The 26,804-nt window shown below is 48.6% G+C and overlaps 1 protein-coding gene across 4 annotated transcripts in view; it reads right to left on the bottom strand.

The window, feature by feature from the left end:
- AFAP1L2 (actin filament associated protein 1 like 2) overlaps positions 1-26,804 on the bottom strand; it is a 73,680-nt gene that overhangs the window by 22,192 nt on the left and 24,684 nt on the right. For all 4 annotated transcript variants that reach the window (XM_075504493.1, XM_075504490.1, XM_075504491.1 and 1 more), the window contains exons 2-4: positions 6,524-6,652; positions 5,919-5,996; positions 1,227-1,318 (exon numbers count right to left, since the gene is read on the bottom strand). In XM_075504493.1, the coding sequence (XP_075360608.1) occupies positions 1,227-1,318; positions 5,919-5,996; positions 6,524-6,652 (299 nt within the window). The remainder of the gene's footprint in view (positions 1-1,226; positions 1,319-5,918; positions 5,997-6,523; positions 6,653-26,804) is intronic.

The following is a 26,804-nucleotide window of genomic DNA, read 5'->3' as shown; positions in this document are numbered from 1 at the left end:
CCGGCTGCATCCCGTCCTACTCCCTCGTTCTCCCAGCTCCTCCAGCTGAGCCACGCAGCGCCCTAGGCAGAAGTCCTGGGGCCTCACCCCGCGTCCTCCTTCCTGGGAAAGGAGCAGATCCTCCTCTGTGGTTGATGGATGCACCACCCGTTCTCCCCCATGCCTCCCTCTCCTCCCCATGCGCACTCCCTGCTCTCCTTCCCTTTCACATCTCAGAATCCCAGCCACAGCGATTCCCATGTCGGATTAACTACTGCACAGCAACATCTGGGGTCTCGAGGATGACCCGCGTCTCTCGAGGACAACCGGGCTGGCTTGCTGGCACGGAGACAAAATCCCACTAAAAGCTGATGGTGTTGAACTGGACCCTGGCTAGATTTATAATCAGACCCTGACCAGATTTATAGCTGCCCTATGGAAAAATCTACAGCGCTGGCGACTCTTCCTCACAGACCTGCGGGCTGTACAACCAGCGTAACGGCCGGCACCTTTGCCCAATGCGCAGATGATACCAGGCGCTTCAGCTGGAAGCAAACCTGATCCTCTCTGCTAACGGTCAAACCGTGCAAGGCTCTGCCGGCGAGGGAGATCCTGGTGCTGCCCAGGAATCGCCCCACCACCTCGCAGCTGAAGGATTTCTGGCCTTTGTAAGTTCATGCCAGCAGCCCAGGCACAGCTGCTTTACAACTTGGAGATTTCCAAAGCAACAGCTGAGAGCCAGCCTCACCTTTGTTTCTTTGGAAAAACCTCAGTTCTCTTCATTCTTTGAGCCTGGATTGCCATGTGATGGGCGTGGGTTTCCCTGGCAGGGAACACAGCCTGTTTTGCACAGTGCTCCTGCACACGCACAGGAAGCCCAAGGCTCCCACAGCTGCCTGCTCCCTCTGCGCGCCAGCTTTGGGAACCGCAGGGGTTTCTAGGTGCCCAGCCGCCCCGGAGCACGGCCACCCTGCCTGGGCCACCAGCCGCACGCTGACCTGCAGTGTTCGTAAAGACCAAACGTATAGCTGGAAACCTGTACGATGGGGAGCCCCTAGTTAAGTATTTTTAATTTTTATTTTTTTTTAGTAAAGCTCACCAGGACTATTTGTCTCACTAAAATACACGGGCAGAGGTGTCTCCGTTTACTCGTGCTGCACAGTATGTAACAAAAGTGAAGCCTGCAGGGGTTCAGGTCCCCAGGCTGAGGGCTGGGCAGTGAAAAGCAAAGGATTTGCAAAACATACCTTTGGAGGGGGGAGGTCCGGCAGGCTCTTCTGAGGAGGGGACGAATGCAGTCCTGAGTCTCCATTGGTCAAGGAGTTTCTCCGATCCAGCGCTGCAAGCCAGAAACACAATTATATCGATGACATGTGGCATTTCCCAGCAAAGCGCTTGCTGCCCGGGGTTGTGCAGGAACAGCGAGGTGCTATTTCGGTAGGAAGCAGAGTGGCAATTACAGGCAGCGCTGCAGGGCCACCATGTCATTTCAGGCCGTACCCAGGAATGTGGCACTAGGAGACCCAGCAAGAGAGCTGGCCTCTAGTTTCTGGACATCTTTTGTCTTCTGGAGAGAAAACTGTGAAGCCCAGACCCACTGCTGAAACTTTAAAGGGTCTGGAGAAGCAGCATGGGCAGACACTACACAGTATCTGGAAATCCGTAGCACTTTAGTCCTGGCCAGCTCTGATCCCTGCTGCTGCGAGCAGACAGATCGGTGACTGTCCCCACCTCTGCTGCCTTTCCAGAAACTGGAGCTGGTACCACCCTGCTCCCAGAGCGAACTCCAAAGGCTGCTGCCTAGCTGGGCTGCACAACGGTTTATCAAAGCCAGCCAAGAACAGTAATTTAATTGCTATTGAAGGAAGAGTTGCTCTTGAAGCAGCCCAGGCCAAACATGTGAAAGGGCATATGGCAGCAGAACTGCTCCAGGCGATCTGCGTCTGCCTCTGGAAAGTCAGATTTTCCAAGCAGCTGAATGCAAAGTGATTCAGTAGCTGGAGGGTACATCGAAGGCTCAGAAAACTTGTGTTCAGTCCCTCTTTCCCCACCACAGAACTCTTGGGTGGCCTCGAACAAGTGCCCAAATCCCACGACCTCTGAGATAGCACAACAGAGCAATGCTCAGGAACAAGTGGGAGCAAGGCACCAAATGGCTGAAAAGTGAAGGACTTTGAAGGCATTATACTGTGCAGCGGGGAAGTCCCCTTTTACAGAGCGTCTCTTGCCAAATACTTTGGGAGAAATGAGGCTAAGGTATTCAGATATGGCAAGTCCAGTAAATTAAAAGGGAATTGGGTCCAAAATCTGCAGCAAGCTGGTGCTCTGACTCCCTTAGTCACCTGCTGACGCTCCAGCCACGTTCCTCGGGCACACACAGAAACCACCAAGGCATCGCACAGTGCCCAGCAGCAGTTAGCACTGCGCTCACAAGACGCGGGCAGGAACTTTGCTGCATATTTCTGGGCTTTAAAAATAGAAGCTGGAAACCACATTACTTTGTTCACGTCTGGGGCTCGGAAGCCACGATGACAGCTCTGCCCTGCCAGGCTGCAGCCAGCTCCTGGCCTGATGGCACAGGAGCTCAAAACACATCTGTTGTGAGAAATTGCTCCCTGTGACACAGGTCTCCTGGTCATCAGCACTGGCTAACTTCAGTAAGTCAGGAGGACACAGAGACCCATGCATCAATAGACACCAACTCCAAGCAGCTATTTACACCTCGCAAGTAGGGCTGCCGGACGTCTTGTAAGGTTCAGAGTAAAGCAGGTGAGCCCATGACACAGACTGATCATGGGGAGATCCACCTACCAAAACACCCCATGGTTACACTGCCAGAGTCATGTCTACAGGCTGCTGCTGGAGGTTGGCCTTTTCTGTAAAGGACCAAGGAGACGGCGCTCTCAGGGCAGACACCTTCCAGCAACAGCAGCTGCTGAGGCCATTACCGCTTTTGGAAACACCAGAAACAAGTCTGAGATTTCCGAAAGCCCCAGTGGGCTACTACCCAAAAGGGATTATCTCCACACTCAAAGTTGTCCACACAGGGAACTTTTTAGGGGCCTTTTAGCAGAGAGGAATGGACAGGCCAACTCACATCCTCCTGCGCCAGGCAGAACCTCCCATGCTCAGTTCCACAGAAGAGAAATCATTGCAGCAGCAAAAACCACTGCCAAACCCTTCACAAGTGGTGGCCATCTGTTCTCGACTCTCCGGCAAACCTAGCAATCATCCCACTGAACCTCACTGTGCCAGGAAAATGCTGTTTGGTTTCTGTACCAGCAGTTCCTCCTCCTCCCACCAACCTTGGAGCACGGGATGGAGACCACAGCCTCAGTCCTCACCCTGCTGGAAACCTGCCCACCTCCATGGACACATGCCCAGGTACTCCAGCTGAGGAGCAGAGCAGGATGTGATGGAGCTTTGATTTTCAGGCTTTGTGCAGGAAGAACCATCCCTTTAACCTTCATCCTGACAAGACCCCTGGGAGATGTTACAGGGTTTTCTGTTCTGAGGTTGCAGAGGGCAGCTATTGCTGTGCCCAGGATGTGGGGACAAGCACCTGACGCATGCTTTCTGTATGGACAGTCCACACAGCATGTGCTGTACATACCCCTTCCTTCTCCTGCTACACACATCAGCACCCCTAATCACAGACTGTTTCCTTATTGGGGTGGGAGGGAAGCAGTATTTTTTCCTAGACAAGCATTAACACTTTGGAGGTGTCTTCTGATAAAGATGTCTCTCTAAAACCTGGAATTTGGAGAGAATTTAGAAGAGAGGAGGAAGAAAAAACAGGCAAAAAGCCTACTAAAATTCACATCTGGACAAACTGTTATTTATCTGTGCTCTCTGTTCTTTGCAAAAGCGAATCTCTCCTGGTATTTGGGCTAAGAGGACTGCAGCGTGCACCACCAGGAGCCCTACACTGCGCATCTCCCAGACTCCTGCACCTCGATCCCTCTGTGCTGACTTCCAGAAGGAGATGCCTTCAGCTCACTGAAGAGCCCCATGGACTTGCATGGTAGAGACTTGCTGTGTTTCTCGATCAAGTAAATGATAGTGCCTTCATCACTCACTGCAGTGAATTCAATTACTGTGCCACAAAAGGCATCTCAAAAGCAGCCTACTGTTCGGCTTAAATCCTTACTGATGGAATTGGAAGCAGATACAGTGAGCAGTGAAATACGGTTTTTGCAGAAATAGCATGCTTTAAGGTTTGGAGAGGGGACTTTTGGAGCTGATGTATTATCACTTCGGAAAGCATTTCACCCTGCGCTGCTAGAGCATACTCGAGCACAGCTACAGTGATGAAGAAACCCTGCAGGGCATGAGAGGTCCCATTGCCCTCAGCCACAAAAGTGTGGTCACCACATCCCCCCAAAGGATTTCAGTGAAACAGTGCACAGAGCGGCAGTGGATAAAAGGGGTAAAGGGAGCTGCATAATCACTGGGGGATCCATATCAGACCCCCTAGCACCCGTGGGTACTAGGGCCCCCTCCACCTGCTAAATCTAAACCTGCAGGTCCCGCTCTGACCAGGCAGGCACAGACCTCTCTGTGCAGTTACATAGGTAGGGTCAGGGCTGTACATCCAGCTGCAGCTATGGCTAAGATCCCATACATGTGTCTCACTGACTTCAACATTTCCAAATAACTCAGAAGTTTTACTTGGAATAGGGAGGCTGTTGAAAACAGAGAAGGAGAAGCGCCAGGTCCCACAGGGAGCAACTGAGTGGGTAGGCTTATGGCCTTGATAGGGAAAAGTCTGAAATAAAAGAACTAACTCTAAAAATAAATTGTCTGAGATTTGCCCCCATGTTTCAGCATGGTGGATCAGTGCAAGTCTTGTTTTATCCACCCAAATGAGAACTTATATAAAGAGATGTTTCTGTTGCTGCTCAGCTGCCTGGAGCTACCGGGAGGCTGTGCGATCCTGTTACGGGGCATTCCAGCATCACCCACAGGGCCCTGTCTGGAGATCACATTGGGGCTGCACGCCTAATCTGGGAGGACATCCTGTCTTCAGGGGTATTTGAAGTTAACCTAAATTCAGCTGCGGGTAGTTTAAAAACCAAAACAAACAAACAAACAAACCCACCACAAAACAATAAAACCAAAACAAACAACTCCGGAAACGGAGCTATCCCAGCTTTGGCAGGACCAGCATGTCGACAGCAGGCTGCACTGATGCATCCTCGTCTCATCTATTTGGATGGGAAACTGTGGGGTACGGTCAGCCTCTGACTACGCGTGCGTTAAGGAGATGTGTGTCAGTAATAATCTCGCTCTACGCAATTATCAAAAACAGCCTTTGTGATGAACTTCAAAGAGCAAGAACATTTTGAGAATTATGTTCTCTCCCGTGTTGCAAATTCAAAATCTGGGAAATCTAAATTGGAAGTGAATATTTTATCTAGGTTTAGTTTCTTGGCTTGTACACCGCAGAACTCTTGTGCTCCCCGGGAGATGAAGGTGCTCTGCCCGCACAGATGGCGAGGGTGCAGGCTGCGCCTGGGAACTCGCCTCGCAAGGTTGTGGCAACGCAGACCCTCTGGGCTAGTACAGAGCAACACACTAAAGACGCATGCTTTCAAGGTCTCAAAGAGGTGAAGTGACGTGTTTCGTGGCCAAAGGAAACATGATGGCTTCCTTAAATATTTCAGGCACTGGAGCTGCAAGCCTTAGAAGGCAATATTTTTATCCCAAAATAATGCCCTCCAAAGTGCTACTTCCAGGAATAACCTCACAGTGTTGGCAAGGACCATGATTTCCAAAGGAATGTAATGAAAATGGCAGTCCTTCCACACCATCAACTGCCTCGTCCCTCAGAGCTGCCAGAGGGGCCTCCACTGGTCCCAGTAAAAGCAAGGCTCTAACCACATGTGCCTTCATTGCCCCGTTAGATATGAGGCAGCCATTAATCTTCAGCTCCCTACCTTTGTCTTGTTTCTCCTGGTCACCCTGCTGTTTATGGATGGTCACTTTGTTCATATAAATATATTCCTCATCACCACCTGCAACCAAAGGGAAAAGTGAACTCTTTACCCATCCACTGCTTTCACGTTGCTAAGTTTTTCCACAAAGACAGATGCAAAAAGTGTGTCCGCTGAGTACATTTTGGGGAGAGCATATTGGTTGAGGCAATGTGCAGAAAAAACCCCAAGCAATAATAAAAAGCAGAAAAATTAAATGCTTTATAGTCAGGAAATTCCATAAGTTAAAATTTCTACTTAAACATTAACTTGGCCAAACAGTACATCCTGTGTATCTTACAAAGTGGATTAAATAAACTTAAGGTTTAATAAGGAAAACAGAAAGTATCAGGAATCTTGGGAATCCTTTGCTTGTAAAGCTGGACACATAACTATAGTAATTTTACATAAACAATTAGAGGTCACTGCAAAAATAATCTCTGTTTCATTTTCTCCTTCTAATTTTCATGTCTCCCCTTCCCACCAGCTCCGAGAAAACGTTGCTTCAAGACCCCGTAGCAGTTCCCAGGAGAGCCCACCGCCCCATCCTCGGTTTTCCTTGCCCATACCGCTGGACTTGGTGTAGACCCGCAGAAGGTCGGAGAGGAAGCTCTTCTTCACAACGGCAGTGCTGCTCAAGTTCTCCTTGTCCAGTATCCTCAGAAAATCTTCAAGTTCTGTGAGCAGCTGCTCGAGAGCTACGACAGCAACAGAGACAAAGTTGGCAAAGCAGTTGGGTGGCATTTCAAAAGAGGACATACATTAATTCTGAATTTTCCAAGATCCTCTGCATTTTTCTGCCCAGGAATAATTCTTATTTAGTTTTCCAGCTTGAACCCTCCCTCTAGTTTTGAAAAGAAAGTGGGTCCCAAAACCAAAAAGGCTCCAACTTCCCTTAGTCTGTTCATACACCAGTAAAATCCCATGTAAATATCTATTCTTCTTCCTATGGGACTTTTTGGTCAAGGGGGGAAAAGCCTGGAGGGATTTTGAGCATTAGAGATTACACAAAAGCAGCTAGCAAGATCTTGACACTTGAATCTTGACTCCCAGCAAATATCATTCAAACCTCATCTAGATTTAGATCTACCAAAGACTCTGCTTTCTGGTTCCTCTTTCCAAGCCTCCTCCTTATCTCTCTATCTGTAATGATTTGAAAACATTTATATATGTCCCCTCAAAAAGAGACAAAAAAAAAAGGCACATACATAATTCATAATCCAGTAACTTCTCAAGCCGTCTTGCTTGGGTAGCGACCACAGAGATCATTGTACCACGTGGAACTGAAGACCCAAGACTGAGCAGCATCTCAGAGACCCTCAGGAAAACCTGCCGTACCAAAGATATCCCCGCATACCCGCAACGAGCAACTCGGACGCACCGCTCCCCAGCACTGACGGCTCAGCCAGGCTAATAGGTTTGTTCTCCTTCCGAGGAGGTGCTGCTCAGCTCTGCCACCGACAAATCACTTCTCTGACAGGGCTTACGCTGAAGCAACAGGCGTTTAACTGCTTGCTTTTGTTCACGCTGAAGTTTATTGTGGGCTAATTAGCAGCAGTGGCAGGAGTCCGTTCCAGGGAGGAAATAACAGAGTATTATGTGGAGAGAGGAAGCGCCGCACAAGAATGACGGTGTGTGGGAAAAGCACGGAAAACCCAGCCGGGGCCGTTCCTCCCCTTTGGAGGCTCCCCCGCTACCCCACTCCATCGCTCCCCCATGCTAAGGAGCTGCGGGGGAGATGGGCAGCAAAGCCTGGGTTTGCCGCCACCAGGCTGCAAACCAGGCTGTGACTCCTCAGCACACAACCAAGGAACGTGACACGTGGATAATTTAACTAGGGCAAGGCTCCATTCCCTCTGCTTACAGCATTTCCATGCTGTGTGTTCCCATGGTACCCCTGTGAGTCACAGTACACACCAATGAACTAGAAAAGCGCTAATATTTTGGTTTCGTGGGGCAAAACATCTGAAGCATATCTAGTTTAAGTGCTACCACCTCCAAGGTCCCACAGAACTTTTTTGTAAGACCAGGAGAGAGCCATCACCTTCTTACTCCCCCATCTTTAGCCACCAGGCAACCCTTCCTCAGGTGAATACATGTTAGAATATTGATAAATAAAGCATAAACGACACTGTAAAGGTTTATGTTGCTAACCATTAATTGAAAAACATGCTACTGCTCTCAAACTGTATTAATCTTCACTAGCGTGATTGTAAAACAGTCTAATGACTCCAGATCAATCAATAATGGCTCCAGAGGAGACTACCAACTGGTAGTTCTTCACATTTCATTTTATACCCTCTACACCCAACTAATTCTCTTCTCATCTGATTTAGGAACAGTAGGGAATGGAAAATGCCTGTATCATCCTGTGTTAACTTGAATGTTTTTGCTAGCTGCTGTTTTGCCCAGCTATAAGCCACTGCAATCCAGAGAAAGCAAGAATCACTTTAAGAAACAACAGCATTTTTCATAAACTGTAAGGAAACAGGTAGTATTCGGGTGACAACATTATTAGATGTCATTGATATCATTAAACAATGAACTACGAGCATTTAGTGTCAAACACACTCATAACCGGCTTCTCTCAAGCTTCAAGGACCCTGCTTCTAAGTTTAAGGAAACTCCACTGGCATAAATCACAGCCTTGCTACACTTGCTCATCTGCTTCGGTGGGCCTCTTCAGAAAATTTAAATTGAGGTCAGTTTCTTTTGGTCAGGCCTAAATATATGTTCCTCTTAGTTTGTCCTAGTGGACAGGACATTTATGTGTTGGGGATGGTATCAGAAGAAACACAGCACAAAAAATACCTAATTTGAAGCTTCAGAAGTGGGTCAGTTCCCAACAGCTGCCCGCATGGAAGTCACGATACCACATTTGCAGGGAAGGGGGTATAATTCCCATTCCCTCCTCCACCCCCACGACTGCAGAAAATGACTTTATTCTTCTCCCAGGCATCCACAGCTAGCAAACACACAGCGCTGAGCTCTTATGAATAGCGCAGCCCATACAGTAGGTTACATTTTCCAGCCCACCAAAGCTGAATTCAGGCTTCTAGTGACTCAAAGCAAGTCATTTAGGACGTGATCCTGGGGCCACAGAGGTCAGTGGAAAGACTCTGTCAGACTTCAATGGGTTCAGACTTCAGGGACTCAAGAGAGATTCATTTTGCTCTTCTTCAGCAAGAAGCAGCACATAAACCATCTGCTTCTGTGCAAGTATCTCTTTGATCTCAGCTGGACATTCCCAGTCCAAACCTGATACCTGCAAAAATAAAACTGCCACTGAAATGAATGTGACCATTCATTCTCTCATATCAGAAGGAAAACAAGCTAATACTTATTGGAGTGATGAACGTGAGAAGTAAGAAGAATTAATACAATGGGGGTCTGCAAGATCCTCTGTGCAAGCAAGAATCACAGCAGGTCCCAGCAGGTGAATAGGACTAAAAACAGTTGAGAGGCCACGTACGTCAAACCATCTCAGGATTTTGAATGCTGGAAACCACTGCTTGATCTCAGCTAAAGACCTATCATGCTGTGGTGATGATGTACTGAATGTGCTCATGGCAAAACCAAGTTGGTGGTTATCCAAAGCAGCCTGAAACAAATGGCTCTCCCTCCAAGCTGCATTGTTTTGCTCTCCTTATCTTAGCAGTTTAGAAATGAGAGCACATAAAGAGATGATTCCTATAGCTAGGCTTGCTCTGCAGGGCAACAGTTACAGGTGCAAGGAGCTCATTTGCAAAATCAAATGGCTGTGAGCAGCAGGATGAGAGATCAGAAGTAGACAGAAGCCCAAGTCACAAGGCAGCGCAGTTCTCAGAGATGCTTTTGAGAAACCTCCTTCCACAGCTACATTACTCTTCTCAGCTCTTGTAGCACTTCTTCCTGAACCCCCAATTACAACGTGACTCACGTAATCTTTCTGGCACCATCTCAAATAAATAATTCCATAGCACTTACAAAAATTCAGCCTACTTCATGGAAAACAGGAGAATACCTCTAAGATTAAGATTGGCCCAGAAGAATTCAAAGACTTAGCCAAGGTCATTGTGAATACCTCTACTGAATCCAGTCCTCCCAAGCCCCAGGATATGACCTCCTTCATCTCCTTACAAAGCACGGCCACACATACGGCGTACCATTAGATAGCACAGCACAGCTCAGATCATGCTGCTCTTCTCCGTGGCCACAGGTATCACTCACTGGATAAAACCATAAAGGTTTTGCAGCATGTGATGGAAAGTGGTGTAGGATCATCATAGTCAACAGAAGACTTGGCTGATTTGCATCTGCAATGAGTGGATGATCATCACTGAAAGGACTGAACTTTAAAGTGTATAGAAATATCACATCTTTACTGATGTAATAAGGACTTACAGGTGGTTACAACCAGAACTACCACCTCCTCTTGCATGCACTTAAGTGGAGGATGAGAGATGTTCTCCCTCCTTTTACTCCAAGACAATGCAACCCATTTTACAGAAAATCCTGGGCAGCCCTCTGACCAGAGCAGACTCCCTCTGGTTGAAGGTTGCAACTTTGGTTGCAGCAATAAGCAAAGCATTGCTTGAAACACGACTGATCTGTTTCAACAGCAATTCAGCGGCAGTAGGACAGCACTGAAAAGGGCTTCTTTTGGCAGGAGTCTATGGCCTTTCTTTGCAGACAGAAAGTCTCTTGCATTGCAGCAGTGTCTATCCTAGTTCATGTGAAGCTAGAGCCAAAAATGCAGCAGCTTGCAAAGCCCCCATTGAGGAAGCACATTCCTTGCAAAAGAGCTGCCAATTTTGCCTGACACCGAGGTCACTGAAAGGTAAATGACCATTAAACTAGATTATAAAAGCCATTCCTACCAATAACCACTGATCTTTGTCATTTTGCTACAATAACAACCTATGTCTACATCTAATTACTTCATGTCTTGGCCTTATGAGGAAATGGAAAGACAGGCTCAGAATGAACTTTCATTCAAGTGTTTTAGTAACCACTGGGCAGGATTATATTAGACCATTTAATCTAAATTCAATTATTTATTTTATCAAGGTAGAGGGGCCCCAGCCACCGGACAAAGAACTGTAATGAGATACATACTAAAAGACAAACTCTTTCCTCTACTGAGATGAGAGGTGAAAGATAAGGAGTATCATTTGCTAACAGGAAACTAAGGCATAGAGAGATTAAGCGATTTGTCCAAGGATACGGGCATATTCTCCAGCAGATCAGGAATACAACCCAGTTTTCCTGTGTCCCAGCCTGCAGCTCTCGCTCCCAAACTACCCCTCCTTGGATCCCGAAGCGCTGGGAGATTTCCCACCCTCCTGCCAAAAGCAGGAGCCGGGTTTGGTACTTTTGGCTGTACCCCTGCTACAAGGGGCTGGGCTAAGCTGCTAGCAAACAGCCCAGATTCAGACACCTGGTAAATACCTGCAGCCTGCGGCACGCCCAGCTTTTTGCTTCAAAAGCCTTGGAAAGTCCAGAGATAGTGAAACTGATAATAGTGCTCCGATTCACGCAAGTGTCAGAGGCCACAGGAGCGGAGGAGTTCCCGAGGGGCAGCTCGAGGTGCCCGCGCATCCCCGGAGAGCCTCCCCCACGCAGGACATCCCATGGCAGCCTTTTGGCCCCCAGTTCCCGCTGACCAGCCCTGTCTGGCAGCACTGGGATTCCCCAGGGGCTGCTTTGGCAGAAAGCAGTTCCTTTCTTGCCCTGGTTTCTTTTTTCCTTCGCTGCATAAAATCAATAGGGCAGCTGAGAAGCGTGCAGAGAGGACAGGCGGGTACAGAGACAGCATTCAGGCCGCTGAATAGCGAGTGCTGTCAGCGGAGCAGGAGGACCCAGCCCAGGCCTCCTCAGCTAATTTGGAGTCTTACAGTAACAGTCAGCCTTTGCAAGAGGGAAAAGTCGCCCACGATGACAGCTAGAGAAGGCCATTCTCCCCAGCTGTGAGGAAAGGCAGATGTGTGGATGATGACAGCTGTAACAGCTGGATGACCCCCAACACAGGGCCACCTTCCGAAACAGCAAAGCGGATCCTTCCTCAGGCAAGCCGGCTTCAGGGTCTTGCAGAGGAGCAGTGAAGGAAAGGGTAGAGCAAGGGGTTGGCCCTTCTGCAGCGGTTACGGCTCCTCTGCCCCGCTCTGGGTGCTACCGGCTTCAGCGCATGCGGGCAACGCAACGCAAGGAAGGACACATGGCGAACGGCGCCAGGAATAAGGGACATCTCTGTTGAACCCCAGAAGGCTGCTCTTCTGAAACGCATCCCCACCACACTGAAACCCCACCAGCATTCACCCAGGGTGATGAGCAGAAAAAAGTAGACAAGTGTGGACTAAAGTTTACCAGCTTGGTTTTGATCATCAGAAACCAGACTTGACTTCCCACACTTGCACCTGCAATGACTGGCCTGCCTTCCTTCTTCTAGCTTTTCATGGGAAAAGAATGAAAAGCCCAACCCAACGTTGGCCAGTTGAAACCCCTCCATTTTTTCACAGAAGAGTATTTTGTAAATATTTGTAGAAAAAAAGAAATCTCCCCACAGCAAAATGAGAAGTGCTGTATTTATCAAAAGGGGAAAAAAATAAATAATAAAAAAAGACAAAACACCAAGCTTCCAGTAAACAGTGAACTTCCTCATTATAGACCCACTGCTAGATTAAACAAAATAAAAGACAAAATTCACAAAACCGAGGCAAGCTAAAATTCCTCAGAATAAGAAAATTGTAAAACTGGAGAACTCCTACCATAGTTTCCCTATTAAGCCAGACAAGTGGCAGACAGTTATGACCACTGTCACAAAAGCTGTCTGATTTTCAGAGATAATGAATGCTCACAAGGAAGAAAGAAAAAACCCACCACCCAGACTGCTTCTATTGATGTACCTAAAATCCAGTACCGCCTGGCTTCACACTCGCGTTGGGAGCATTAGGCTCCTCTTTGTTGCAAAGTATGAATCATGGAAGGAGAGAGGCAAATAATGCGTCTCGCTGGTTGTGGGCTGTGAACTGCGCAGATGAACCCAAGCAGCTCTGCGTGGGCTGCTCTGGAAGTTCGAACAAGACTCGTATTGAGAAGCGGCAGCTCTAACCTAGGAACTCTGAACTTTCACAAAACGGCAGCAGAAAATGCACACAAAGCTTTTTTTCAGTTAGCTGAGCAAACAACAGACTTCTCTTCCCTCCGCTGGAAGGTGGGAAACAGCATCCAAGAAAAATTAAGGAAAAAAAAAAAAGAAAGAAGAGAAGCAAAACATGAAAATTACTGTGTTGTAAGGAGTTTTTACTGAGCAGTCTTGTATTTTAGTGCCATATTGCTTTACTATATGCAACAGAGGGTATACGCATGAAACTTCAGGGGCAATACGGTGACATCTTTCTTCGCAAAGGGTCTCAGCCTTTCCATGACAGCGCAACTGGTGAGTCATTGGAGGTCTCACACTGGCAAACAAATTTGTTGGGTGACATCTGAAAGAAGCCGGCGTCTCTTCCTTTTGTAGCATGCCATATTAGCGGAGTGCCCATCAAACTCAGAAGATCCCCAAAGCTTTACTAGGCTACGGGCTGCGGGTCCGAGCTTAGCAACGCACGCAGCATCAGCAAACGGGGACACATCACAAAGTGCCGTGGATAAACCGTGCTGGGATCCGCGGTTGATCGGACTGTCGCCGTGAGAAGTGCTGCATCCTCAGCGCGCGGGGGACCGGGTCGCACAGCACTTGTGCAGCGCAGTAACTCCTGCAGGGCAGAACTGAGCTAGGAAAACATCAGGGAAGCAACTAAAGAAACATCGGCGCAGTAGCCAAGAGGGTAAGCGAGGATCAAACCAAATCAAGGTAACCGTCAGCTAGGAAAATTTGGATCACGTCAGGCAGGGCAGGATTTTAAAGAGGGTCCTCTTTCTAAGGTAAGTATCCCCAAGAGCAGGCCCCAGAGGGCTTGCTTTCTAGCAGGGAGGAAAACAATCCCGACAACTCTTATAAAGCAGAAATCGTGTTTGCTGCCAAGCCCCAGAGTTGAATCCTACAGTGGTGTGACAGAGAGATGTGATTTCCTCTAAAGCTGCCACCATTGACTCCCTTCTCCCCCCACAGTCCTTTCTGCTGGTTTTTTCCCTTATTCCTTCAGTTTTCTGCTAAGATTGGGTTTTTTTTTTTTTTTTCAATCTTGTGAAGTTTTGCTCTCCTCTCTGTCCCTCGATCCTTAGAAGACTCTGCATGGCTGATTTCACTGGGGGGGGGCATTGGTGACCACCTGACCTGCAACTTAAAGGACATCCGTTGTTTGCTATCTAATGTAACACATACCTATATCCAGGAAGGGGCGACTAAGAGGCATCTGATTAAATAGAACAGCTGTTCTCAAGGAAAAAAAAAAAAAAAAAAAAAAAGGCAAAAACCTCAACTACGCGACACAAACACACAGGGTTCTACTGCTCGAATCCAGCATGAGGAGGCATCCTGCAGCTGCCTGCTCAGCCCAGCCTTGTTCTCCTCTGCCTTAATGCTGTCTTTGCTCCACGAAGGTGGCAACACGTGCTCCTGCACCTCAGCTTAGGTCTTTGCCAAGTCTCCTGGAGCCAAGTCTCCTTGGTTAGGGAGCACGATTGTAGTCAAAATGCTGTGGCAGACTTTGCATCATCCTTTTTCATCACTCTGCATGGCTACATCTAGAGAAAAGCACATTTCCATTCCTCTCTGCATTACAGAATAACAGCAGAATAGCGGGCCCACTGCTGTCCTAATGCCTGCCAGAGCCCACAGCCACATGGAAAAAGGAAGGCTGGGATACCACATTCCCAAAACAGCGACTGGGAAAGTGCAAGGTCCTGACGAGATTAACTATCACAATGATGGTGAACGACAGCCCTGGAACAACACCCCACAGTTTGTACCACTTCAATACAAATAAAGGAGGTTGACTGCCAAAAGTATTTGGAGATAGATTTCTTTCTCGCAGGCAAGACATAAATTAAAGGAAGCTGCCAGATACACAGAGGGTTGTGTTGGTTTTTTTTTTAAGAGAGGACATGCACACACACATACACATGCACACACCCTCTGAAGGCCTCATATCAAAGCATTTTCCCACCATTCTCTGTTGATTTAATGGCATCATTTCTCCAACGAACAATAGAAACATAACAGAGGGGGAAAGCAATTATGTTTGAGAAAGCAAAAGCAAGAGCTCTGGGGTCAGAGAGAAAGACAGACACACAGCCCTGGAGTCCCCAGTCTTTTCCTTGCTATTTCCTCTGCAGCAGGAGCCCTTCGAGCCACACTGGCCACAACAGCCAGGGCTGAGCCTCTGTTCCTACAGCTGAAAAGCAGAATGATTACACAAGGCTGTTGCACTAGTGCAGGGGAAAAACAGGTTTTAAAGTATCCTGAAGTGTATCAGAGTAGGCTGGCAGAGCCTACAGCAACATCGTTATCGATGGCTAGATTTCTTTCTTAATAATCTTGCTCAATCCCTTGTCCAAACACTGCATGCAGTCCTTAGCCATCCTCTTCGGGGTAACCTGGGAGCCCAAACACCAGGAGGGAGCATGCAGCTGAGGCACTGAGCAGTGTTGATGCAGCAATATGCAAACCAGAGATTTTCTCTGGAATCCCAGCGTATAATCATCAGAAGACAAATTTGCTCAAAAAAAAAAACCCCAAACCCCCAAAGCCCAAAACAAACACACCCCACCCCCCATCTACAGACATCATCAAGGACCAAAGCTTGCCCCCTTCCTAACAACAGGATTCAAAGCAAACTAACATTTACCAAACTTCAGTTCAGGGTTAAGAGGTGTGGAAAGGGAAGGCTTAGGAGTGACTATGCAGTACTTCCGACGCCAAATTACAAACCCTCTCCTGCCATGAGTGACCGGTGCTCAGCGAGTATCTCCCAGCAGGGCTCCAACATCTGCCACCACAGGAGGCCACAGCTCCCCCCCCCACGCATGGGGAGGACACGGATGCCAGAAGGTGACCTGAGGACAGGGCTGGATGTCCCTGCTCTTACATTCAAGAGATGCCATCTTTATTCCCCTCCCACACCTCCGACATGGCATTTCACTGAAGTGAGGGTGGAAGAGCAGCCTCCCAGGAGCAGGCAGCTCCCCTGTTTGCTATGGATTACCAAAGCAGCCGGGCACCACACGAGCCGTTTTGAGACACGAGCCCTGTGAAGAAACACCAATGTTGTCCTCATGCTGCAGTAATGCTCCAGAGAAACAGAGGCTCTGCCCTGCTTCACTCCCCAAACACCGCTTTCATCACTCGACAGGTTTTCAAACGTGGTTCAAGTTTTTGGTACCATTTGGCATCTGTGTTATTAATCCATGTTGCCCAAGAAACTCCCATATATGTTTTCTTAGTAGAGCCTCTCTGTCCAATACTCATAAAAACAAGTATTGGCTGCCTTGGGGAAAACATCATCACTCACAGGGAAGAGCCGCAGAAGACTCTCCCAAGCCACCCGATTTATGCAATGGCTGCACGCACATTACTCTTCCAACACAGGTCCCATTCACCATGTGAAAGAAACATGTCCTGCTAAAACACAGGTGACAATACTTGGAGGAAAAATGGTGATCCAATACTTCTCATAAGCCAGGAGCGTACTGGGATAAGTGACACAGTAATACGCAAACCAGTGCGGAACCAGTGAAGATAAAGGGTCAGCGTGCCAGGGCCATGGAGACTGCTGGAGCCGCACACCACGGCACGAGGAGATACAATGTGAGCTCCTGTTTGTCTCCCTATGGGTCCAGGCCCCACACGGTGTGATGGTCAGACTCATGGAGCAGGGATCAGAGAAGCCATGGACATTTACCTACTCAGACCTCTGCAGTGACCTACCTAATGGACAGCTTGGTTTGACTCATGGTGATGGACCTGTCCCACTGCCCACAGCCGCTTTGCCGCATAGGGGAATCTCTTACAAGGCGTGGGAGAGGCAAGCACCAAAAGAGCTGCCCAGACTGGGAAATAAACCTTGTTTTACCACGAGGGTCACAGGAGCAGCCACCACCTGCGCCCTGGGCTTGAGCCTCATCACTGAGCAGCAGCAAGCCAGACTCAGAGGTGCGCAGGTGGGAAAGCGGAGGCTCAGGACGAGACAACCATATCACCTCTGCCGTCTTCCCCAGCAGGGCCCTGCAGGAGCCCAGGGGGGCTGAGGCAGCGGAGAACCAGGACAAAGACTGGCATTTCTTTTTCCATGTGAATTGGAAAACTTCTCCCTTTCTATCATGACTGTGAGGCATGGGAAATGAAAGACAGCTCTCAAACCAGCAAAACAACCATTTACCGGATAAAAAACATTTTCTTACTTTGTCTGTCTTGCGCTTTGTTTACATGAACGAGAGCCAGTTACCCAGACTGGGAACAATACTCTGAATTAAATCTCTGAAACCCATTACATAAATATGCCGAAGGTATCACTAATCCTATCACAGATTTAAGAGTTAGATCATTATTTTCATTTACCATTTCAGCAGAAAATCTGTGACAAGAAATTGCTGATGAATGAATTCAAGCCCTTCCAGCAAATTCAGCTTCCTTGGAGCTTTTCTAAACTCACATTTGACTCTTTCATCTCCCTCTTAACAGTCTTTGGAGGCATCCTTGTAGCTTGGCTATAATTTACCCAGCACGGCGTTTCTCTTTTCTCAGCATTACCTGCTAATGAACACTTATGTCATCCTCAGTAACCGAGGATCCCTTCCCACCCGGGTTATTTGGGGAGCGCTTGCATGCCCAGGGGAGCAGCACGAGCAGGCAGCGGTGGTTTGGGACCAGCAGCTCGTGCCCAGCTCCCTGCGGCCAGGGCAGGCCACGCTGCCCTCGCTCAAAGCCACGTCCAAAAGGTTAACATAATACAGTTCAGCGTTGACACTAATAAATTAATAGCTTTTAATGAAAGTAATAACTTGAAGGAACTCTCTATTTAGGTACTGCTAAGCGCAGCCTGGCTAGTCCACTGCTCTGCCTCCAGCACTGGAAGCAATTCAATCGAGGACATGATTAGCATCTTGCAAGCAGGAACTGCCCTCGAGATAATTTTCTAGGGCTGACAGGCATAAAGAGATGCACATCCTCACAACTGCTGGCTAGCTAGTAAGGAACAGCCAGCCGCAGCCAACCCAGCAGCCTTCCAGTTTTGCAGAGAAGGTACTGAAAACCACTGGCCGTTCATCCTGCCGACAGCCCAGAGAAAGAGGCAGCAGAGATGGTGCTTTGTCTACCTGTTTAGGGAGCGGTGCATCTTGGATATTGCTTAGGGAGGGGTTGTAGGCTGCCACTGCAAACATCTACTCAACCTTTTGACTTTCCTTCCACCAATTCTGCGCTTAAGCTCCAGCCCCAAAGGCAAAGCCGAGGCAGTCAGGGAGCACAAAGCCGCAGAGCCTTTCAATCTTCTCAGGTTAGGAGAAAGAGGAGGATTGTTTCTGTTGTGGTTTGTTGCAATTTCGTTTGTTTTATTGTTATCTGCTTGCCCAGGCTTTCTAAGAAGCAGACAGGCAGGTGAAGGAAAGGAAAGACAAATGACTAGGAAAACACCCCCCATTTTTAGGGCTAGGCATATTTTGTTACAGAATTAATCAAAAACAATAAAAAATGTGATTTTTTTTTGAGATAAAGTAAAAGTAATTTTGGTTTCACTCATTTGTTTGGGGGGGGGGGGGGGGGGGGGGAGATAAAAAAGAGGGGGTGGGAGGAGGTTGGATCCCCAAAGACCAGGCAGTTGCCTTCTTGCCCTTACCTCCGAGGGGGGGAGGTGGATTCAAATTCCTCCTCTGACTGAAGGGATTTGAATTAGACTTCTCTGGAGGCTGCTCCATCCACTTATGTTACTACAGAGGGGAAGGAGCATGGGCTCTCCCACCCAGAGCCCCACCTCAAACAACAACTGGGATGTAACCTCCGCATGTCCCTTTCTGGTCCACTGAAAAGCCTCTACTTTTCGTTGTGCCTAGTCCTTCATCACTTGACTTTGGTTAAAAAGAAAACCAAATACCATCTTTTTTTGCCCCCAAAACAAGATTTCTGTCCGGCAGTCACCCCAGGGCAGTCATTTCTCTCACACTGGCACCGATGGGACCTAGCTGCCTACCCACAGTTGCTGCCTCCTGACACTCGCCTACGTGAAAAACTACCCGAGGGGGAATGTTTGGCCTGGTAGCCAGACGGAAAGGGCAGGGAGCAGCGATTAGCTCCAGCTCAGCCTTTAGCAGGGACATCCGTTAGAGCCTCCTGGGTACGCTGCTGAACAGGTCGCATACTGCACAAAATGTGCCCGTGGTTTTTGGTCTACAAGAGCTGTCAAGCTCTCAGGGGCTGCTCAAGCCATCAAACTCCTCAGCTCCTCCATGGCATTTGAGAAATGTACAGTCTAAATTTCCTCTCCATTTTGAATAACATCTGTCTGAAATTTCCAGGTGGAACATGCCAACTCATGCTTCTACAAATTCCCCCTCCTGGGGAGCAAGGAAAGCGCAGGAAACTGTTTCAGAGATGTAGAAGAGAAACTGGATCTGTAGGAACCTCTCAGCAACAACATAATACATTGCACTTTCCCCACCCACGGTTATCCATCCTCACCCAGAGTGCTTCGGAGGCAACGGTCCAGCATGTTTTACCCACATCTTCTGTATGCCTGTCTCAGGGTGTCATCTCAAAAGGGCATTTGAGGATGAGCATTGCATGTTGGTATAAAGCAGCAGAAGACAAGTGAAATCCCTGATGCAGGCCAAGACACCTCAGTGAGGACCGCTGAGCCTACCCTTAGCTAGGTGCAGGCAGACGCAGTGGGGGATAAAGGAAGGAGTGGGAGGAAGGTCAGTGAAGAAAAATGCGTGTGACAGCTTATATCCCTCAATGCTGCAGCATCTCCACCTTGCCCTGAGCAGGCCCGCATGCTCACGCAATGGGGCACCATGCAGAGACCACACTCAGATCCTGGAAACAGCATCTTGGGACAGCATGGTGCTCACAAGCTCTGCCTCTCTGCTAGCTTAGGTATCTCTGGGCCAAACTACAAACTCACCTTTTGCAACACTTGATAAATTGGTCCTGCAAACCTGGGAAAGGCTACTGTGCAGTTAAATACCTCAGAGATTTTTCAGAAGTGCAGTTTCTTCAATATTCACCCTTCATCACAGGCAGCCTTTCAGGTCAAAGCACAAAACTTCAGCAATGGGGCTGGTACCCTAAGCTTCGGCAAAGATACACACCCAGCACTGACACCCAGCTCAGGCTCCAGCTTCACCAAGACGTGTTTTTCTCTGAACACACCTCACTGCATCTAGAGCTCTGCTTCCCACCTCAGCCATCTCGCTTTTCAAGTTTTCTGCCCTATTTTAGGTGGCTGCAGGAACTTGCTCTCCTGGCTGACACAAGGCACGCTACCTTTCTCACATGAGTCAGCAGCCAGCAACAGGAGAGTCGTTCTTTGTAACTGAAAAGGAATTAAGTGATTTTGAAGCAGAGGAGTGTTTTGGACTAGTTAGCTAACTGACAGCAGGAGGACTTCAGAAAAGGCTGCATTATGAGAAGCAAACTTCAAAAGGAGAAGTGACAAGGCCAGAGTGTTTGTGGTGCCTAAGGAAGTCATTAGAATTTAAAAGGGACACAGATTGGGCAAGTACACTAGGCTAAGAAAGATGAACTGCTGCCAAAAAAGTTTCTTTAGCTTTCCCAGTGCTCCCTAGCCTGTATTAGAAATACAGTTTCATGAATATCCATGTCTCAAAACATTTTTACAGAAAACCCTTGCAATTGCTGGAAACATGAGAAAGATGCCACCTTCAAAAACTAGATGCCTCCTGCTCCCATTTCTCTTTCCAGCTTATTAATAGCTGTCTTGCTTTCATCATTCCCAAACAGGAGAGGGTTTCTGTAAACCCCTCAGAGATAAGATGTTTCTCAGAGGACTGGTTTTGTGTATGGCACAGTTTATCTTCCTTCATCGCAGGGGTTTGTTTGAAGCAAAGGCTTCAAAGGCTTCCAGAGTCCGTGAGCACTGATGTTTGCTCTGCGGCAAGTGACCTGCCAGGTCAGGAGTACTACTCCAGCTGGAGAGGTGCGATATTAGAGATCAGACTGAATGCAAAACTCTTTTAGCCTCTTCCACCAGGAGGTCCCAACACTTCTGGGAGAGCAAGAGTCAGAGCTAGACGTTTGCAATAAAACCCAAGGTCTAAAGATTTGCAGTTCTGGAGTGAAGCCAAAGCTGGTGTTCTACCAGGGCCATTTCTTCCCATCATCTATTCCCTACCTGAAGGCGCTAATACCCATTTTCTTGACCCTTTCCCCTACAGTAGAGACTCTTTTGCTCAATGGTTCATATCCAGACAGTGACAGAGACAACTAAAATGAGTCAACAGCCCTACAAAGGCAAACAGGGCTCGTGTTGTCTCACGGGGTGCAGGTGAGATGTGGTGAGTCAGGCTGGAGGAATAAGCTCAAGCAGCAGCACCTGGCACAGCTGGTCCCTCCAGACCACCCCACTCCCAGCTCAGTGGGTCACTGTGGTTAAGGCACTCCCAGTTGCTTATCTGTCAAGTGTGTAAAAAAAAAAAAAAATTTGCTGGAAGTCTGGCAAACTTAAACAGGCTTCCAGTAACACTCTTAGGAAGCTCACAGGATGTCACAACACAAAGTATTTACTGAAAATTGCCTCAGCATTCAAATGCTCCTTGTGATTTTAGTTCAAGCTGTGTTGGATCTCATCTGCTTTAGACTTGTGGATCCAACTGTAATCTCAAAGGAATGGAAGTTTTCACCCTATGTCACTTATCCCCAAGGGTCTCACAGGGCCTCTCTTTCACAAGCTCCTGACACAATTTTGAGGGAAACAGAACAATCTTTGTACAAATGCAGCCACTCCACTCCTGAATGAGGACTCATCACAAGAAGATACACTAAAGGTGCCATATTTCAGGACATAGTGGCAGACTGGCAAAGGCATCTTGCTAGGAAGCCAAGATACCATGTCAAAAATTGCTCCAGGAGGTATCAGTGGGTGCCATCAGCCTGACACATATGCAAGCAGCCACCTAGGTATTTGGGCCATGAATCAAAGGCAACCGGACACACTGCTCACCATGCTCACCTCTGTAGTCACTGGCTGGAAATGGGTGTTCCTTAGCTATGTCAGCTCTATGGGCCGGGCAGGTCTACCTGGTCCTTTGGACTTGAACTGGAAGTTGGAAGGTTGGGTTTAGAATAAATTGGGTTACGTATAAAAGGAGCATTCCTTTGAGAGCACAGAAATGCTCGGAGTATATATAAAGATCTCATTATTGCTGTGCAGTCACCACAGATACTACCTGAGCTATATCTTCATCTGGTATAGATCTATACAGCCCCACTGAACCCTACCAAAAAAGTTTTAATTTAAGCACAGAGGAGAAGGATGCCCTCTTATCAGGAAACACCAGTTTTATGCAGGCACAAACAGACAGTGCAGAAATTTCCCAATTCACATCAGATCCAGATGTCCAGCTCTGGGGATCCCAAAACACCAGAGAAAAACCAAGATGAAAGTGAAACAAATGCAAGCTGTATTTCATTGAAATGGGAAACCACAAACCACTCCATGTTCAATGGGAAGCCCAAACTTTGGGATTTTGTTTGTTTTTAAGAAAAGAAAGACAGAATCCACCACCCTTCAATAGCCAATAACCCCACCGGGCTACTGGGGCTCTCCTCTAGGATGGGAGGGACTGAGGACCAAAACCGAGCTCAGATTGTGCAGCACCACAGGCAACTCCTCTGCATACCAAACACCAGTTCCTCTGGAGCTGCTCTCTCCCATTGAAGTCATTCCCTACGTATACATGCATACATACTACTACTGTTCCTTGGGGTAGGAGCCCCCGCAAGACAGAGGCAGTGATCTCGGAGGCTCAGGCCTGGGGACCTGGGTTTCCTGGGCAGTACCATCACCACAAAGGCTGTTTATGATCAGAAATACCAACCAGGACCTGAGGAACTGTCATGAAAAATACTTTTGTGCAGCTTCACTTAGAAAAAATTAAAAATCAAGCTCCTGATGGGTCAGGATTTTGGGGGGGGGGGGGGGGGAGAATCCAGCAGAAAAACCTTCTGTTTGTCTTCTACTCACTGTAAGTGCAAGAGGATAACAGGATCAGACTTTTTCATGCCAGTACAGTTCCCCTGGACCAGATTCATCAGGGCAGCTCCAATGACTTCATCCCAGAGTGGTACCACAAAGCCCTTACAGCTCCTAGTTAACTGCACTAGCAGACTAGGTTTATGGCCCTTTTGCATTAGCCCAAAAGCCCAAAGCAGCTGGGAGTTACCAATAAATTTGGCCTATGAACTCCAGCTGTATTACTGGTAATCCCTTACTCTTCCAGTGACAGGAGACACTTGGAAATTTTTGTAAGTTCATCTCCCATAGAGGCAGTGGTCTCTCCTCTGGCAGAGGGGTCAGCACTGGCCACGCCAGCCTGCATCCCGGTGCAGCATCCCGCAGGGAAACCTGCTTCCGTGTACAGTCAGGGTCCCCGCCTGCAGCTGCAGCCGGGAACCCCCAAACCAGCCTCTTCCTGCATGTCACAGCCCGGCTCAGAAATTACAGGCTGCTGCGAAGAAGCACTTCCATGGTCTCCTTTTTCTTACTACAGAAGGAAAAACCCCACTGATGTCCTAACCTGCCTGCTTTCCTTCCCTTCTCCCACTGCCAACTGCGGTTCCAGCAAACACACCCTACCGGGGTGAGACCCAGCAGCTTCTGAGAGGGGCTTTCCCATGCTGATATTTGGGTTAGGAAACAGCCGCAACATGCTCCAACCTCCCCTTCATGCCACCCAGCCCAGTATGAGCTGCTCCTGGTCCGACTGTCAGATCAGGACCTGGCCTTGTTGCAGAGGGATAGCCACAAGACCTAAAACCAACGCTGAAAAACAACAACTCCCGAACCAAGAGTCACAAGGCAACCCTAAACTTCTGTTTGAAAATATTTAGGCAGGATGTCTTGCTGAGCTGACACATCTGGTTTCCAGAAGGACTTCAGATGGGAGCTGTGCTGAACAAAAACTTTTCAGGATGCCCACAAAAAGGGGGAAACGGGGAGCCTGGGACACACTGCTGCAGTCACGCAGCAAAGGGAGGACTTGGGGACTTGGCCTCGCTCAGCGAGCTGAAGAGCCCCACAGGAGCCATCCCCATGGCTAGCCCCACTCAGCACAGCTGTTAGACTTCAACATAACCTGAAGCAAAGTCCTCTAGCCCTTGCATGTACCAAGTACAGTAGGCGGATGATCTGAAGGCTGTGTTAAACTCATGTATTTCCCTTAATCCGTGACTAATAAGCCCATATTTTAGCAACTCAGAAGAGCAGACATTTACAAAACGCTGTACTGTTGCAACTAGCCTATTTATGGCCCTGGTTCAACTAAAGAAGTCAAGCATGTGGTTAACTCCATCCCTTGATGGCACGTCCCTGCACACACAACTCGCTTTTAAGCAAGTCTGTGGCGGGATCCGAGCCCGTGCTCAGGCTGGGGCAGGGACATCTCAGCGGTAAAGCAGGCAGGAGCATGCCTACGCTTTTGCAGATGGCAGTCAGTTTAAAACCTCCCAAAGCATCCCAGCCGGCGAGCAGGGAGGAGAGGAGCTCCCGAGATGTACACTGTGCTCATTCCTAACACATTTCATCTTTCAGTACAGGCAGGAAGCAGGACCCAAATTTTCAATAGGACAAAAATATCTTTTCTTTCCCTTGCTACCCTAGGCGGCCTGGGAGCACCAGCCAGGCAAAAAGTGGCTGGTGCCTACACCAGCACAGCCCTCCCTGCACGCTTCCCACTCAGACAGGCATCCCTTCTGCAAAAATGGGAGTGACGGGTAAGCAGGATGCATTCTTGCTTACCTAATAAAAAAAAAAGATCATAAATTATGGCTAGTTTCCAGGTCCTTGTTATTGTCCAAGTAGCGTTAACAAAGGCGAGAAGGCAAACGCAGCGCGTACCCAGGGGACCTGGAAACACCCAGCCATTCCCAAAATAGGAGCAGCTTGGCGAGTCGCAGCTGGAGCACGGCCGGGACCCTCCTTCCCGGCGCTCCGCTCTCCCAGGCAGCGCTGCAAGCAGCGGGTCAGGAGGTGCATTCCTCTGACAAAAATACTATGAGAAAAAATGCCCAAGCAGCAGCCCCAGCACAGCCCCCCGCAGCAGCCACGGGAGCTGCGCTGGTCCCCTTCACCTCCGTGGTGGCATTGGGACCGACGGACCCCTGGGAAAAGGGCCGCTTCTCACGATGTGCCCGCAGAGTGCCTGGCACTGCCTGTGGCCCTTACGGGATGCTGCAGTGCCGAGAAATTGTGCTGAGATGCTGACTGCGTCAGGAAGAAGGGAGATACGTAGCAGCCCTCATTGTAAAAAAAAAAAATTAAAAATAAAAAACCTGAAATCAGCACAAAACCCGACAGCAATCAGCTCATCACCATAGGAACAGCTTTAGTGTTATGGCAGCCAGACAACTGGGTCCTGTAGGCTAGTGTCCTTCTGGTAACCTTGGGAAAGTCATCGGCTCTTAATTACAAATCTGGGGGAACATCGGATATTGGTGTTTGTACTGCCACGTTACATCTTGGCTCTGGCTAAGGCTTCCCTTGGCTCCCAAGGTGCTGGAAGACAAACATGTATTTTCTTTTCATTTCAAGATAGCTGAAAGCCACAGCCTGAGCAATGATGAGAACTCTATGCAATTCAGAATAAATGAATAAAACATTCTTAAACAAACAAACAGAAATCCCCCTGCCTCAAATCCCAGACCAGGACCCTGGGGAGCTAGAGGGATGCAGTACTGGTGGAAACCATTGGGCCAGCAAGCCCGGATCGATACCTGGCACTCCACGGCGGAGCAGATCCACTGCAGCAGCAGCACCCCACCTGCAAAACAGCCAACAGGGCTCAGGGCTTGGGTCTACGCTTTGGGGTCTCAACATAGCAAGTTTTGGGTCTCAGCATGGCACACAACCCTGACCAGACGGGACAGTGAGTCTTTACTGAGATACTGCCAGTGTACCTTATAGAGGTCTTTCTCCTACCCCGGGGTACACTGCCTTGCTGAAGGACAGGCTCACGCTTTCCAGGTGTTGCCTGGAAGACCACGCAGCCCTGCGTCAGATGCTGTAGAACCCCCCCAAGCCCAAGGAGCCCGTGACATACTCGCTTTGTGTTTCTTGCAAGTGTGCAGATTGATTGTGCCTAGCCACAAGGCACGATGCAGACTTACTGCTTTGAGGTCTGGCAGATTTGGGTCACATCCAGTTAGCAAGCCCTTTTTAAAAGCTGGCTAATAGCAGTGACTCTTTGGCCTGAGCAGCGTGCCCCACAGGCTGCACTTGCAGCACGTGAAGGAGCCCTTTCCTTTATTCACTTCCCACGTCCTGCCCATTTGCTTCAGCAGCAGCAAACTCCCTGTTCTCATAGTGCGAGTGGGATATAGAGAGAGAAAAGGAGCAATCCCTCTCCACTGTACTTCTCCACTCTCTCCAGCTCCCATCATACAGTAACAGGACCACAAGGCATTTCATCCTGCCCCTTCCAGGCAGGAGGAAGCTTGCAAACACAGCCCTTCAGCCGAAAAGCAGCTTTTCCAGGGAAAAGCATGGAAAGAGATAACAGCACCCACAAGCGAGCCTGGACATGCGGTTACGACAAGAAATCAATGCAACCGTGCAGGGGGAACTGCCTCCCCTGGGTAAATGGCATCCCCAGGCAACTTTGCTCATTAAGAGGAGATCAACTGCTGAAGCCAGCGGAGGAAGGAGACACCCAGCAGAGTAACCCAAACCTCCCTGCTCTGATTTTGTTATTCTGGGA

Source organism: Mycteria americana, chromosome 6 (genome assembly GCF_035582795.1).
Source record: "Mycteria americana isolate JAX WOST 10 ecotype Jacksonville Zoo and Gardens chromosome 6, USCA_MyAme_1.0, whole genome shotgun sequence".
In the NCBI taxonomy this organism is placed as follows: domain Eukaryota; kingdom Metazoa; phylum Chordata; class Aves; order Ciconiiformes; family Ciconiidae; genus Mycteria; species Mycteria americana.
The sequence above is the reverse complement of the archived record's forward strand: the minus strand, read 5'-3'. Positions and strand labels throughout refer to the sequence as shown.